Source organism: Balaenoptera ricei, chromosome 2 (assembly GCF_028023285.1).
Source record: "Balaenoptera ricei isolate mBalRic1 chromosome 2, mBalRic1.hap2, whole genome shotgun sequence".
In the NCBI taxonomy this organism is placed as follows: domain Eukaryota; kingdom Metazoa; phylum Chordata; class Mammalia; order Artiodactyla; family Balaenopteridae; genus Balaenoptera; species Balaenoptera ricei.
Window position 1 is genome coordinate 18,652,361 of NC_082640.1, and position 17,201 is coordinate 18,669,561.

The 17,201-nt window shown below is 34.6% G+C and overlaps 1 protein-coding gene across 7 annotated transcripts in view; it reads right to left on the reverse strand.

Moving 5' to 3' along the window:
* Positions 1-17,201, reverse strand: part of CUL2 (cullin 2) — a 120,992-nt gene that overhangs the window by 11,735 nt on the left and 92,056 nt on the right. For all 7 annotated transcript variants that reach the window (XM_059911691.1, XM_059911696.1, XM_059911687.1 and 4 more), the window contains 10 exons: positions 16,797-16,893; positions 16,590-16,700; positions 13,647-13,809; positions 9,042-9,166; positions 7,018-7,125; positions 6,228-6,287; positions 5,036-5,164; positions 4,848-4,934; positions 3,696-3,848; positions 3,335-3,412 (listed from right to left, as the gene is read on the reverse strand). In XM_059911691.1, coding sequence (XP_059767674.1) covers positions 3,335-3,412; positions 3,696-3,848; positions 4,848-4,934; positions 5,036-5,164; positions 6,228-6,287; positions 7,018-7,125; positions 9,042-9,166; positions 13,647-13,809; positions 16,590-16,700; positions 16,797-16,893 — 1,111 coding nt within the window. The remainder of the gene's footprint in view (positions 1-3,334; positions 3,413-3,695; positions 3,849-4,847; positions 4,935-5,035; positions 5,165-6,227; positions 6,288-7,017; positions 7,126-9,041; positions 9,167-13,646; positions 13,810-16,589; positions 16,701-16,796; positions 16,894-17,201) is intronic.

Here is a 17,201-nt window from a genome sequence, read left to right on the forward strand (position 1 = left end):
TGATTATAAAGATTCTCATATCCATAGCTAGTCAAGAGCAAAAAGATTCAGTTCCAAATGAGACTAGTATCAATTCATCTGGTATTAAAAGACAAAAGTTATAACATCTTGCTTAATGATATCATTAAATAACTGTGTTATCCAAGTTTATTAGTAATAAATATACCTTGACTAAACTTCTCATTTTAAAGTCAGGCTTAATAGTTATAATAGTCAGGCTAACAGAGAGCATCTTTCAAATAACATTTGAGGGCATTAATTGAAACTCAAGGGGCCTTAAAAATGAACGTTTCATATTTGATGAGCTTATTCACTTCAAACAGAGAGCTGCACTAATATACACTACCTTATATTTCTTTAGTTATTATTCAGGTTTGTGGACCAGGTACAAAAGTAGATTTAAGATATACTGGTCTAATGTGCAAAATAAATTACTTTTTTTAAGATTTTCTGATGTGGACCATTTTTAAAGTCTTTATTGAACTTGTTACACTATTGCTTCTGTTTTATGTTCTGGTTTTTCTGCCCCAAGGCATGTGGGATCCTAGCTCCCCACCCAGGGATCGACCCGCGTCCCCAGCTGCCCCGACTGGAAGGCAAAGTCTCAACCACTGGACCGCCAGGGAAGTCCCCAAAATAAATTGCTTTTAATTAAAGCTTAATTTCCATAGTTTTAAGATACATGTAAAATGGATGTGATTTCTGATAAACAGCTATATTTAAGGGAAAGATGGGAAATATATAGATGATCATTAAAGCAAGAGGAATTAATTTACATGTGAAAAAATGTACACTATTAAATACACAGATGGATTTTCATTCTTATGTGACTGAAAACTTGGATTTACTAGGAGAAATGTAAGGACAAACTCCCTCTACTGGTAATTAGAGAAAGTCCAAACTGAGAGAATGATATGCTTGGAATCATAATATATAGTCAGAAAGGAACCCACTTCCTGTTTGTAAATGAGGACACTGGAACCTGGGGGAAGGTCATATGTTAATAAATGAAGTTTAAGGGGTTGATTCCAGTATTCCAATAATTACTGGAAAATAATTATTTCAAGGAGAAAGAGAAGAATAACAAACTTAAAGGAGATTTTAGTTCTGCCAGCCCCCACCCTGTCCCTTAATTTCGATTGGAAAAGCAGGCTCTTAAGAAGAAATAAGGTTTAAGACTGTCAAAGGTGAGGGGTCAGTTTTCTTTCTCTTGCCTGGTCACAAATACATCAAAGTGCTTTACACCTGGTTACCCCATCCCCTGCCCTGGGATCATATTCTGCCCATCCAAACAAATGCTCTTCTTCATGAAGTTTCTAAGATGGTTTGCACTATCATGCCTTTTCAAGGACGCAGAAAGTCCTAAATCAGACTCCTATTCGGAAAGTCCACCTTATGTATGGTATCTTGAAATCTACCTGGCTACTCTGCTATTACCACTACTATCACTATTAACTATTACTTCTACTTTCAGCATTTATTGAGTACTTCTTATATACCAGACTAAGCGCTTTACATATTTCATCTTCATATTAACACTCTGAGTAGCAGTATTATCAGTTAACAAAAAATTCGGAAGTTATTTGCCCAAAGTCACAGAGCACAGTAAACGGAAGAACAGACATTTAAAATCAGGAGTTATGATTTCGGAGCTTACACTGTGTTACTTGATTTATAATCCTTATTTTGAAAGAAGCAAAAATAACATACATACATAATGTAATGATTCAAACTACACACTGTGAACATCTCTAGTAAATAGTGTAATGAAATACCATTTTCATTTTAAACTTCATAAACATATGCATAACTCACTGGTTCACAACCTCAAGTTACTGCCCAAGTAAAAGACTATTAAAAGATAAGCCTCCTTTGGTGAGATAATCAAGAAGGGTCAGTTTCAAGCGAAACGAAAACATGTTCATCCACTCAAAAACTTGTACATGATGTTCATAGCAGCATTACTTACACACCCAAAAGTCAAAACAGCCCAAACGTCCAACAGCTGATGAGTGGATAAATAAAATGTGGTGTCTCCATACAATGGAATATTATTTGGCAATAAAAAGGAATGAACTACTGGCACAGACTCAAACATGGATGGACCTTGACATTCTTCTGCAAAGTGAATGAAGGCAGTCACAAAAGACCACGTGTGACATAGCTCTACATGAGATGTCCAGAACAGGCAAATCTACAGAGAAAGAAAGCAGACTGCCTAGGGCTAGGGAGAGGGGAGGGATTTGGGGAAGGTGAGGAGTGACTACTGATGCGTAGGGGGTTTCTTTTAGGGTAATTTAAATGTTCTAAAATGGTGCTGGTGGTTGAAAAGCTCTGTGAATATACTGAAAACCACTCAAAGTGTACACTTTGAGTGAACTGTATAGTGCTGTGACCTGAATGTTTGTGTCTCCCCGAATTCATGTTGAAATCCTGACGCCCAATGTGATGGTTTTAGAAGGTGGGGTCTTTGGGAGGTGCTTAGATCATGAAGATGGAGCCCTCATCTATGGCATTAGTGCTCTTATAAAAGAGACCCCACAGAGCTCCCTAGCCCCTTCCACCATGTGAGGACACAGCACGAAGTCTGTCACCTTAGGCCCTCATCCCACCGTGCTGGCACCCTGGCCTCAGACTTCCAGCCTCCAGAACCATAAGAAATCAATCTCTGTCATTCATAAGCCATCCAGGCTGTGGTGTTTGGTTACGGCAGCCTGATACAATGACTACAGGACTACATGACTAAGCCGTATGGTACAAGTTACATCTCAACAGCTGTTAAAGATGTAGTCTCCATAGTCTCTTTAAAAGCTTTGGGTAAGAAGTCTATGGTTTCTATTCAGTCACACTTTAAAGCCATTTTTACTTGAATTTTCCAGCTTCAATCTATTTTTTCTAAAATATTTCACATTCTACATATATTTACCTAAATTACAGCCCAGAATAAAAATAACTATTATAAGGGATAAATGAATTATAAAGATGGCTCAATATTCAAATGAAAAATTAGAAAATGATTGTTTTAAGTACTGGATTCTAAACTTTCTTATAATATCAAAATTTTTGTAATTTAGAACTACTTAAGACAGATAACAGGTTTACTAAGAATAAGAGACATGCTCTGACAAAGAACTGACACCCTTAGCATTTTAGTTTTAATATTAGAAACTACAATAATTTACAGTCTTCCTACAAGGCAGAATAACCATAATTTGTGAATATATTTTTATATCACGTGAGCCCTCAAGACTTCGGAGAAATATTTAAAGCGATATAACGTGAAGATAATTATTAAAATTCCTTAGGTCTTCCAATATATTTTCTGCCAACTTGCCATCTGTACACTTTTTTCCAATTCCTGGGGAATCGCAAATGTAGATGAAGGAGCCTGAGTAAGAGGCCATGCACCAGCCTAGAAGGAGAAAAGTCAAATAGTTAAACATCTCACTTGAAAGTAAATGTTTATAAAATGATTTAAGCAACTAAAGCACCTTTTTCTCCTTCCTCAAAATGTTGATAAAACCCACCAGCATTACTATCAAGGCACGGTTCATTCCAGATCAATATAACATATAACTTCAGAAGCTATAATATTCTGATTGAAAGAAAGGTAATCAGGCATCAATCTATTAATCCTTCGTATCAGAGTATTTGAAATGATTAGTAAATGCTCATAATGAAACACATATTCATACCTGTAGAACATATATTTGAAAACTAATTCCCAAATCTATTACTGTGTCTTGATTTTTGATAAAATTGTTGAACTTATTGTTGAGATCCGCACTGACACTCATATCTGTGTACATCCGATGTAGCTTGCTGGTAAATTCATAACCACAGGCTTGCTGTAAAAGAAAGTTTTAAAAAACATATGACTTAAAAACAAAAATAATAAACCATACTGATTATTAAGAATGTTTTGCTATTGCTAGGTCTATGGTCAAAGGTCCTGCTTGTACACTTACACCAAAGGCCTGTATTATTCATGACCCAAAGCAGCTATTCAAAACCTTTCAAAAATTCTTTTTATTTTAATGCAGATTAAATAAGTGAATGAAAACAAATATTTATGAAACAAATTTCCCTTTAAATCAAGAACTTTTCTATAAATCTGTATATCATTTCAACACTACAAAATGCTCCATTACTAAATGTAATAAGATACCTTATAAGGTTCACAGATAGTATCAAATATACATGAAAGATAACTGGGAATATTTGTTAAAAAGGAGGGTACTGAGGCAGATTTTTAACACCGTCAACTGAGTAATAAAGAAATCTATTTCTTTGAAATTATTCAAAACTCTGTCATCACCAGGTCAGAAAATTTGGATCTCTAATCTTGGGATATAAAAAGCTTTGTTAACATTACCTCTAAAAATTAAAGGGTAAGTTATTTTTGGTATATTTAAAAAGGACAACATATTCAATGTATACCATACAGGAAAATTATCAACTACTGAATAACCCAGGATAAAAAACATTAGCAACTGCTTATCTCATCAGTGTGTAAGCTAAAATGACATAAAAGTGAACTGAAATTCAAATGCACTCCACAAAACTTGTATTTAACGGAATATTTTAGGTGTGTTCATTTATAAGTAATACAAGTCTTTTGTAAAGTTAACACTTTATCTTGTGGATGATTCTATATCAACATATAGAGAGACTTTGTCCTTTAATACAGCATTTGCATATCCCACCATGAGACTACACCACTTTACATTTAACCAGTCAACTGTTGATGAATTATTTCCTGTTATTACTCATATTGCTACAATGAACATCTTTGTGTGCTAGTGGAATAATTTCTAGGACATTATCATATCAAAGGCCTACAGTACCTTTAATTTATTGATCATGGCTTCTTCAGAATCCATAGACATGGATAACCCATGAATTAAACGTTTCGCCAGCATTCTTGCGTAGAACTACATTAAAAAATATTGTAAAAGATTACTTCCTTTCTGATGATTTAAAGTTCAAAAATAAATCAAAGCTGACACATAAAACCTCTCGATTCACAACTTACCTTTTGAAAAACATCCTTATCGTCGATATATTTGAAGACAGTAATAAAGCTCGTGAGCTTGTCCTCTACTTCATTCTCTGTCATCCCCTTGGCTGATTTCTTCAGCAAGTTGTCACAGTACTTAGCGAGCTCAAATAGAAATTGACAGTAACGCTTACAGAGGGCCCTTCTCAAAGCAGGCACAGTGGCAACAACACAAAATAAGATCACAGTCTTTGCCATCCTCAAACTTATGTTTTAAAAATCATGGACATGCACTAAAGAACTTGAAATATATGTCATCAGGGAAATTTTTAAAAAACCATAAACAGTAAAAAATCTAGGACTTCCCTGGTGGCGCAGTGATTAAGAATCCGTCTGCCAATGCAGGGGACACGGGTTTGAGCCCTGGTCCGGGAAGATCCCACATGCGGCTGAGCAACTAAGCCCGTGCGCCACAACTACTGAGCCTGCACTCTAGAGCCCGCGAGCCACAACTAATGAGCCCACGTGCCACAACTACTGAAGCCCGTGCGCTTAGAGCCTGTGCTCTGCAACAAGTGAAACCACTGCAACGAGAAGCCCGCGCACCACAACAAAGAGTAGCCCCCGCTCGCCACAACTGGAGAAAGGCCATGCACAGCAACAAAGACCCAACGCAGCCAAAAATAAATAAATAAATAATAAAATAAATTTATAAAAAAAAAATCTAATCAACACTGAATGATCAATACAGCAATGATATAAGTAATTAAGTTTAGATGGAACACCTAGGTGAGTTTTGAGCAGTTCTGTCATTTCTGACATTACATAAGTACTTTTTAAAAATCTCACAACAACCTTGTAAGCAAGTTTCCTTTAAAGGTTATCAAACATTTTTCATCAAATTCCCTTTAGATCTCAGATAAAATAAAATCTCCATGAAAAGTAATGCAAATTATTTTAAAGCAGTCATACTTTCAAACCCAAACATTGTAAAATGGAATATTTTCTCCTTCAATTATTTAAGAAAAGGCTACAGAGATGACCTATTGCATTCCTTAAATAAAAGCCAAATGATATACAGTGTTGACACGTTTTTATTTTTAATAATTAATTTCAACTACCTTTTAAAAAAATGCTACAAAAACAAATTAATTTGACATTCACCTCAGTTTGCATTTTCTAATGCTGACTTTTCGTATGTTTACATTTATGCAACCATCAAACTTACCAACTCAGGTGCTTTGCAAACAGACTTGGGTTCTCTGTAATTTACAACTGATGTAAGGGCCTATATAGAAGACAGACCAGGAATTAGCCACCATTAATAGGGTAAAAACACAGCTGGCTCAATATATGCTATAATCTGTACGTCCAAAAATTACTACCCTACATAAAACATGGCATTTTGGGGGTAGTTTGTTAATACTGTTGTCATATCTAACAAAGGGTAAACTCCTCTCGCTGTGTCCCTCATGGTAATTATATAATGATTATATATAATCCTGTTCCTACTGAAAGATACTCTTTATAACTCATTACTGGTATTTGAACACACATAAAAATAAAGCTATATTTTTAAAAATCTTACAACAACCATGTAGGCAAATTTAAATTCAAAAATTTGTAAAATATAATATTTACTTTTCTTTCAAATATTATTCATTATAGCCTAAGTATTATATTCAAAGGAAAAATGAGCACTAAAGAATATTAAAATTATACATGTATTTTTCAGAACATACTAGTGTATTAACAAGTCTCCTTTTATAGCATAATCATGGGAAATTCAATTCCCATATAATTCAAGCATTCAATTCAATCATTCAATTACTCACTTAAAAGTTACGTTACACACTTCTATTTTGACTTTCACTATGAAATTGGTTGGTTAAGGTCAATCTCCATCTCCAGATTAGAAATCTCACAATTAGAAGCCCTAATTCTGAAACTACCTTAAAGAATAATGATTAAATGAAGAAAATTATATATAGATAAGGATATATGTATTAAAAAGTTACCTTATCCAACGCACTCATAAAGTGCTGATCACCATTCAAAACAGTGTTGATAAGTTGAACAAATTTACCATGTACTTCCAGAACTGACTCCACAAATAGTGTTGGCATCTAAAAATATGAAATACAAAGTATAAAACCACATTTTAAGAAGTTCAAGGGTATAATTTGGCTTAGTGAAGAGTTGTTTAAGAGTAAAGTTTTCCCTAAGCAAATAATGTTACACACGACACACACCCTCAAAAAATGTTTTTAGCTAGGACGGTCTTAAAAATCTAAAACTTTGATGTTGAAATTAGCTGTCATTCAACACTGGAAATGCAGGACTGTAGTTCCTCTGCCAGAAGAACGCATGGAAAAAACACTTCTCTCTGGTGCTGGAATTCTGTATCTTAAGTGTAACAAGATACAATCTCAGAACTACCAGGCCTATCACTTTCATAGAGGATTATGTAAATAAAAACGGCCTTCAAAGCCACTGAAGGCTGAAAGAGAGAGGAGAAGTTAAAAAGCCATTATCTGTGAAAATTGAGACCCCTAGAGTTGGGCAGTACAGTTCCCCACATCTCAGAGAGAAGAAATACCTAGTAGTGCAAAAGTGAGTTTTCATTCTTAGTGGAGATAACTATGAAGTTAGACCTAAGACTTCTAAGTCAGCTAAAATTATCTGAGTCTCCTACAAACGCATTCTCTTGTATTTGCATCTCCTAGGCCTTGACACCAAACTTTATCTCTCTATGCCCAATGTCATTCCACACCCTGAATCTGTAAAACTAATATAAACTAAGAAACCTAATAAATAATACAGGCTATTAGATCTAAGCAATATAAATTAATAGTTTTACAAAAAATGGGAAAGTTTATAACTAAACAGGACATAACATCTAAGAATTATCTGCCAAAGACAAATAAATCTACAACCAAGGAGATCAGCATTTAATAAATGCTCCTGAACAATGAGGTCTACACACAGATCACTGCATTACAGGAGGAGCAAACAGCTCTACATGGGAAAGAGAAGTGACATGTGATGTCATGTCTATCTTATTTGTCAACCATCACTAGTATAAACAAAGAAGGTGGTCCAACAAAATTTGACAATAGGAGCACACTTTGATAGGAGACACCTTATTGTAAACAGTAATTTAAATGGCAGGGAACTCTTGAGAAAAGATGGGGATTAGGGATATGAAGGTCACTGCTGGGTATTTTGGGTAGGAAGCATATATTTAGGGAAGATAGTTCTAATCCAAATTTGCTTCCCGGGCTATCAAATCCAGGGCATGTAAAAGGAAATCAAATTGTAAGTTGTCTATATTATCACTGATTGATACCATTACCACTACAACTAACTAAACATTAATGCCAGTTACACAGAAACAAGACTATTTAGAAACAGCAAACAGGGACTTCCATGGCGGCGCAGTGGTTAAGAATCTGCCTGCTAATGCAGGGGACATGGGTTCGAGCCCTGGTCCAGGAATATCCCACATGCCGCGGAGCAACTAAGCCCGTGAGCCACAACTACTGAGCCTGCGCTCTAGAGCCCGTGAGCCACAACTACTGAGCCCATGCGCTGCAACTACTGAAGCCCATACGCCTAGAGCCCGTGTTCTGCAACAAGAGAAGCCACCGCAATGAGAAGCCGGCGCACCGCAACAAAGAGTAGCCCCCGCTCACCACAACTAGAGAAAGCCCGCACGCAGCAGTGAAGACCCAACGCAGCCAAAAATTAATTATTAATTAAAAAAAAAAGAAACAGCAAACATACTTTTCTGTGAGAAATTAACAATTGCTAAACGAACACGACAGTGTGTAGGAAGAAGTTTATCTTATTCATTGATTTTCTAATAATCGATAATTCCAAAATGTGTCCAACAACTTCTAGGTTTGAACATTTTAATAAAGACGTTTCATTTATTGACATGGTAGGACTTTTCTTTCATGCTTTTAAACAGTAAAGTCAAAAGAAAAACTCCATGATAATCTGATTTAAGAAAAATTTTCCAGTTCCTTATGTAACTCACATTTTCCTGAGTAAGATTACTGGTTGCTCTAAGGCCCTCATCATGGATATGATTTTGCAGCTCCTGAATCATATGAGGTAAACCAGTGGACACAGCACGGAGTAAGACATACATATTTGCCATGTCTGAGGGGAAAAAGAAATTTATTATTAAATTTCCAAATAGTTTAAAAATGTTTTTAATATAATAGGTAATATATGGTTCCAAATGCAGAATTACAGAAGAGTTTGCAGAGCCAGATCCCACACCTTTCTCCCAATCACCCCATCCTCTTCCCCTGGGAAAGCAATGTTGTGGTTGTTTAGTATCTTCTCAAAGCTGTTTCCTACCCATTCAAGCAAATACACTATTCTTCCCTCTGCCCCTTTTTATACAAATAGTGTAGCGTATTTCATGTACTATAAACAACATCTTGACTTAGAGATCTTTTTACATCAGTACACAAAGCATTTCCTCATATTTTACAACTGCTTAGCACTCCATTTTATGGCTACATTACAACAATTACTTAACAATTGATGGGAATTTGGTTGTTTCCAATCTCTTGATATTACAATGTTACAATTAATAATCCTGCATATGGGCAAGAATATATGCAGTATAAATCCCTAGAAGTGGGACTGCCATGCAAAGCTTAGTCTTGTAGAAGGACCTTCTAGACAGAGCTCCCAGTGGCCAGGAGCTCCCTTGCCAACAAATGTTTTGATCTTTGCACTGAGAGGTGGAAAATGATATCTCAGTGTAGTGGTTTTTATTTTAAACTTTTTACTGAAGTATAACACACATACAGAAAAATGTACAAACCATAAGTGTATATCTCAATGAATTATCATGAGTGAACCCCCCTCCCAAAGTTATCACCACCCACAGTAAGAAACAGACATGACCTCCACTCAGAAGTCCCCTTCATACCTCTTCCCAATCACTACCCCTCCTGTTCTTCTGCAACGGTAATCACTGTCGTGACAGATTAGTTACTTACTAAACCAAACCAAACCACAGGTTCGGTTTGCCTGTTTTGAACCATTTATACAAATGAAATCATACAATTCTTTCATGTTTGGTTTCTTTGGTTCAACATGTTCATAAGGTTCACCTGTGTTGTATGCAGCTATAACATGTTCCTTTTCACTCTCCTATAATATTTCATTGTGTGAATATGCGGTACTTTAATTCATTCTGCTGTTACTGGACATTTGAGCTGTTTCCAGTTTGGAGCTATTACAAACAATGCTGCTGTGAGCATGCTTGTGCATGTCTTTTTGTGCATGTGTGCATGCATTTTGGGTGGGGGGGTTGAACACCTATGAGAGCAACAGCTGGACCGTAAGAGATGTGTTTGTTCAGCATTAGCAGTCACTCACTGGCAGTGTTTCAAGGTGGTTGCGTTGATTTATACTCTAGGTCCAACGTATAACAGGTTCCTGTTACTCTACACACTTTCACACACTTATTATTTTCAGTCTTTTTCATTTTATATCAAAATGTGATTAAGTACTGATACCTTAGTTTGGTTTTAATTTGCATTCCTCTGTTTTAGTGAGATTGAGAGCCTTTTTATATATTTATTGGCCATTTGGATATCCTCTATTCTGCAGTGCCTGTTCAAACTTCTTGACTATTTTATATTTTGGACATAAACCTTTTTCAGGGATTGCAAATATATAACCCTATGACTGCTCTTTTTTTTTCTTTTTGAGGTATAATTGACATATATTAGTTTCAGGTTTATAACATAATGATATTGGTATATATTGCAGACTGATCACCACAATCAGTCAAGTTAACATCTGTCACCATACATATTTACAACTTTTTTCTTGTGATGAGAATTTTTAAATTTTTATTCTACTTTTTAATTAATTTTTATTGGAGTATGGTTGCTTTACAATGTTGTGTTAGCTTCCACTGCACAAGAAAATGAATCAGCCATACACATACAGATATCCCCTCCCTTTTGGACTTCCCTCCCATTTAGGTTACCACAGTGCATTAGGTAGAGTTCCCTGTGCTATACAGTATGTTCTCATTAATTGTCTATTTTATACATAGTATCAATAATGTATATGTGTCAATCCCAGTCTCCCAATTCCTCCCACCACACCCCTTTCTCCCTTGGTATCCATACCTCTGTGCCTCTATTTCTGCTTTGTAAATAAAATCATCTATACCATTTTTCTAGATTACACATATAAGTGTCATTATACGATATCTGCGAGAACTTTTAAAATCTACTCTTAGCAACTTTCAAATATGCAACATGGTATTATTACCTATAGTCATCATGCTATACATTATTACATCCCCATGACTTATTTTTTTAATAACTAGAAGTTATTAAACCTTTTGACTCCCTTCACCCATCCCCCCTGACTTTGGCAACCACCAAGCTCTTCTCCGTATCCATGAGTTCGTGTGTTTTGTTTTTTAGATTCCATGTATAAGTGAGATCACATGATATTTGTCTTTCTCTGTCTGACTTATTTCACTTAGCACAATGCTCTCGAGGTCGATCCATGTTGTTGCAAAATAGCAGATTTCATTTTTTTTTAAATGGCTGATATTTCTCTGTGTGTGTGTGTGTGTTTATTTTCATCCATTCACCTATCAATGGACACTTAGGTTGTTTCCTTATCTTGGTTATTGTAAATAATGCTGCAATGAACATATATGAACAGGGTTTATATATTTTTTGGGGTTAGTGTTTTTGTTTTCTTTGGATAAATGCCCGGAAGTAGAATTGCGAGATCACATGATAGTTTTATTTTTAATTTTTATCCCACCAACTGTACACGATGGTTCCCTTTTCTTCACATCCTCGTCAACATTTGTTATTTCTAGTCTTTTTGATAACAGCCATGCTAACAGGTGTGAGGTGGTATCTCACCGAGGTTTGGATTTGCATTTCCCTGATGATTAATAATGTTGAGCACCTTTTCATGTACCTGCTGGTCATCTGTAAGTCTTCTTTAGAAAAATGTCTGTTCAGAGCTTCTCATTTTTTAATCAGTCTTTTTGCTATTGAGTTGTATGAGTCTTTTATATATTTTGGATATTAACCCCTTATCAGATAAATGATTTGCAAATATTTTCTCCCATTCAGTAGGTCACCTTTTCATTTTGCTGATGGTTTCTTTCGCTGTGCAGAAGCTTTTTAGTTTGATGGAGTCCCACTTGTTTATTTTTGCTTTTGTTGCCTTTGCTTTTGGTGTCAGGTTCAAAAAATCATCACCAAGACGGATGTCAAGGAGTTTATCGCCTTTTTTTCTAGGAGTTTTATGGCTTCAGGTCTTAGGTTCAAGTGTTTAATTCATTTTGAGTTAATTTTTATGTATGATGTAAGACAGTGGTCGAGTTTCATTCTTTTGCATGTGGCTGTCCAGTTTTTTCAAAAACATTCATTAACATGATTCATTAATCATTGTCCTTTCCCCATTGTGTATTCTTGGCTCCTTTGTCCTATGACTGTCATTGTGATGCTATTTTGATGATTCAATGGTCTTAACGGTTTTTTAATGATCCAAAGTTTTTAATGATAAAGTAGTCAACTTGATCAATCTTTCCTTGTGGTTAGTGCTTTCTGTGTCTTATTTAAAATATTCTTCTCTACCTCCAAGGTCATGAAGTTATTCTCCTATATTATCTTCTGGAAGTGTTACTGCTTTACACTGAGATCAAAAGCCCAAAATGAATTGATTGAATTTGTATATGGTGTTTGAGGTAGAGATCAAATTTCGTTTTTTTCCCACATGGATATCCAACGGACCTGGCGCTGTGTGTTCAAAACACTATCCTTCACCCACTGCTCTGCAGGACTGCCTTAGTCTTAAATGAAGTATCTACATATGCATAGGTTATTTCTCGGCTTTTTATTTTATTCCATTGGTCTCTTTGCTTATCCTTGCACCAACGCCTCATATTCCTAATTACTGTGGTTTTTACAAGTCATGTTATCCCGCAAAGTTTTCGCATCATGCTCTTCAAAATTGTCTTGAAGAGTAAGTATAACTTTCAGAGTTTCAGAGTTTAAAAAAAAATCTTGGGTTTTGAGAAGATTGCCCTGGATCTATAAATCAATGTTGCTTTCAACAATGTTTAGTTTTCTGTGTAGGTCTGACACATATCTTGTTACATTTATTCCCTGCTATTTAAAAATCCTTATTGCTTTTTTCTAAAAAATTCCATTTTATTCACTGCTTATTGTTAACATTTCATTGTATTTTCATTTTGTATTTCCCCTATTTTGAGTGAGACTGAGCATCTTCATATATTTAAAATCTATTTATATTTCCTTTTCATGTTCTTTGTCTTTTCTCCTCTTATTTACTAGAAACTCTTAATGTATTCAGGAAATTAGCACCTGTGATTTTTAAAAATGTGGAAACACATTTTCCCAGTTTTTCTTTTGACTTTAGAATACAGTTTGAAAATATACTTTTCCAAAACAATCTTTTAAAATAGATTATTAATATCTGTAAAAAGGCATATCGAATATTTTAGAGACTATTACTTAAATATGTTTGAAGTCTAAGGTAGCTGGAAGATGATGTAAAAAGTGGGTTTATAATTTAATTTCTATTCACATTGATGTTTGGTATCACTTACCATTTTTTTTCTCTTGTCGGATGATATTATGACATTCTGCATGTAAGAACTGTAAGTGGTCTGCTACCATTCGTTGCTGACATTCATGAATTACTTTAGTATATGAACTTGGATGTAAGTATTTTCGACATCGAATTTCTTCATCTTTTAATCTACCTAGAACCTTTAGAAATATATTCTTACAGTCAGAAACTACTATGAGAAAACACCTGTAATATCAATAAGTAACTTACAGGGCAAAGTAACTTACAAATAAGAATTATATGACTAATTTAAACTCACATTCCATAAGTCATTTCAAAATTTTATTAAGCTACTAGATGTCACATACATTTCAGCACTGTCTTATGAATAGCATGGTCTTATGAAAAGTTAAATGGTCTGCATTTTGTCCTCATTTATTGACCCCAATCATCCTACATATAGACAACCTATATGCAATAGGAAACATGGGTAAAGATCATTAAAAAACAGAATAGGTGGTCACTTCATGAACATTTAACTCTCAAACTAAAAAGTAATTTACATCAACTGGATCATGTAGATTAAGCTAATTACTTTATGTTGATTCATCTTACAAACATAAACAGTATGTACATGATAGTAAACTATCACATTAAAGATTCCATTACATTTTTTTAAAGTAAAAAAAATTTAGTCATAGTCAAATATTTCAATCAAGACCTTTATTAAAGCTTATCCTATAAAAAAGCACTGAGGTACAAACAATACACTGGTTAACATCAACAAGAACCAGATAATAAAGATAATAGCCAGAGAATCTGGCTAATTTCTACCTCAGAAGAAAAACAGACCTAGCCATGTTTAGTATATAAACATGACTTTAACCTGCTTATGGATTAACTAAATAAAAAACGAAAACGAATTAGAATGTGGGTCTAAGGGAGGATGAGAAAAGGAAAAAAATAAAATAATGAAAACGGGGGGCAGTGTGCATATCAATAAAAAGTAGATTAAGTTTGGAGTGCCTCAATGCAGGGCTTCAAATAAACCACCTGTAGCTGGCAGAAAAAGCCAGAACTAGAGGAAAGATACAGAAAGGGAAGTAGGAAGGCCACATGAATTGTCTGTTAATTAAATGACCTATTCTTATAAATGTTATTTTCCAAACATAATCTCCAGTGGCCTTCCTTTTAATAGTTTGAGATCTAGTTTACATATCATATGATTCACCCATTTAAAGTATACAATTCAGTGGTTTTTGGTATATTACATTATTAGTTTTTTAAAATTGTGGTAAAATATATGTAACATAAAATTTGTCATTTTAACCATTTCTAAGTGTACAATTCAGTAGCATTAATTACATTCACAATGTTGTGCAACTGTCTATTTCCAAAACTTTTTCATTACACCAAACAGAAACTGTGTAACCACTAAGCTATAACTCCCTATCCTCCCCTCCCAATAACTTCTAATCTATAATACTTTCTGTCTCTATGACTTTGTCTATTCTAGATATTTTATATAAGTGGACCCATACGATGTTTGTCCTTTTGTGTCTGGCTTATTTCACTCAACATAATATTCTCAAAGTTAATCCATGTTGTAGCGTGTGTCAGAACTTTATTCCTTTTTAAGGCTGAATGACATTCCATTGTATGTATACACATTTTGCCTGTCTTTTCAACTCCTGAAAGGCATTTGGGTTGTTTCCATTGTTTGCCAACAGCCTGTTTTTGAGAGCCAGATATAACGATGAGAGTATGTACCCCTGATATTCTGTGTGCACTTCTCAGGATTGGATCTAGAATCTTTAACAAGAGTCTAAGATGTAAAAAGGGCTAAGTGCTAAGACCCACTGACTTAGTGTAGCCTGCACTTAACGGAGGAAAATATCCTAGATAACTTCCTCAAGATCCCAGAGCTAAAGAGTGACAAAGCATGAAAAGAATTAAACAACTCAGACTTCTGGACCTGGGCTCTGTGGAATATGCACCACTGTATCATATCAGTAAGTACTGATATTTCCTGACCTATGGCCTATGGAAGCCTCACTACAGCTATTCCACTTGAAACATTTTACCTTCTTTTTAATATTTATTTATTTATTTATTTATTTAATTTATTTATTTGGTTGCACTGGGTCGTAGTCGCGGCAGGTGGGCTCCTTAGTTGCAGCATGCGAACTCTTAGTTGCAGCATGCATGTGGGATCTAGTTCCCCGACCAGGGATCGAACCCAGGCCCCCTACATTGGGAGTGTGGAGTCTTAACCACTGCGCCACCAGGGAAGTCCCCATTTTACCTTTCTTAAAGGTAAACAAACTAACAAAAATCATCTGATAATAAAATGCTTGAAATCCAACACTGCCGATGAAAAAACCTAGTTAAAATTTCTAACATATCTTATCTGATGACTGAATTTATAATCTCACTATTCTTTCACTGAGAAAATATACATGGAATTATAAATATGGTTATCAATGTGTTGGTTTAATGAGTAAAATTTCTCGTGGAGGTTTTTCTCAGCCTTCCACAAACTTAACAGACCAAAAAGACCCAGTATCTAGAATTATTATATATTTACTATTTTTTTCCTTCCATTTTAGAGGAAGATAAAAACCCCAACCCCTAGCTTTTGTACTTATCCTATTCCCTTATCTACTAAGCACAAAATAATAGTTTATTTTGCCAAGAATATGAATATATATTAATTTTAAAGACAAGCAAATCCAGCAATCAGGATTTATCAGAAATCATCAACCACAATGAAAACTGGAATAGCACCTTTTCTATGGAAAATGCCATAGCAGGAACAATGATTTATAAATAGGTGTTGTACATTAACTATAACTCAGTGTAATGATCAAAAAAACAGAACTTTTTCCACCAAAAAAATATATTAACTAAGATAACTAATATTAAATAAAACCAGGCCTGATATATACTAGATGATGTAGTTAACATAATGTTTTCTTACCTTTTCCATATACTGTGAGCAGTTTGATTCTTGTAATAAATTTGAAGCTTCTTGTTTGTAATACTCTCCTGTTTCAGTCAGGAAGGGAGACTCAAAGATTTCCTGATAAAACTAAATAAATCAATTAAATCATATTTAAAAAATTAGAACAGGCAACTTAAGAAATTAAAGGTCTAATTATTTATGTTTTTAAAGGAGGCTTTTTACCTTTAAGGGGAATTTTTTCTTATACTGTTCAACATGAACAAAGGAGTTAATAACCCCATGGATTACTTTCTGGTTTGGGTCTTCTCCACCACGATCACTAAAACAAGGTATAACACAAAACATTCTTGAGAATACAAATATCTATGGAAATATACCAAAGTATGCCACAATATGGCTGCTTATTCTATTGGTCTAATCACATTATGTATAAAGCATTTTAAAGGTCAATGCACATGATGCTTAAAAATGATTTTTCATATTGCAGCTGAATTAATATTTATGATAGTTTATGTACACATTAGATGTCATTTCAATAAACAACAGAAAAGCTTAATTGTAAAATTAAAGATACTATGTTGACACTAAGATGATACTTCTTCAATTTTAATAGAGTAGCTATGAGCC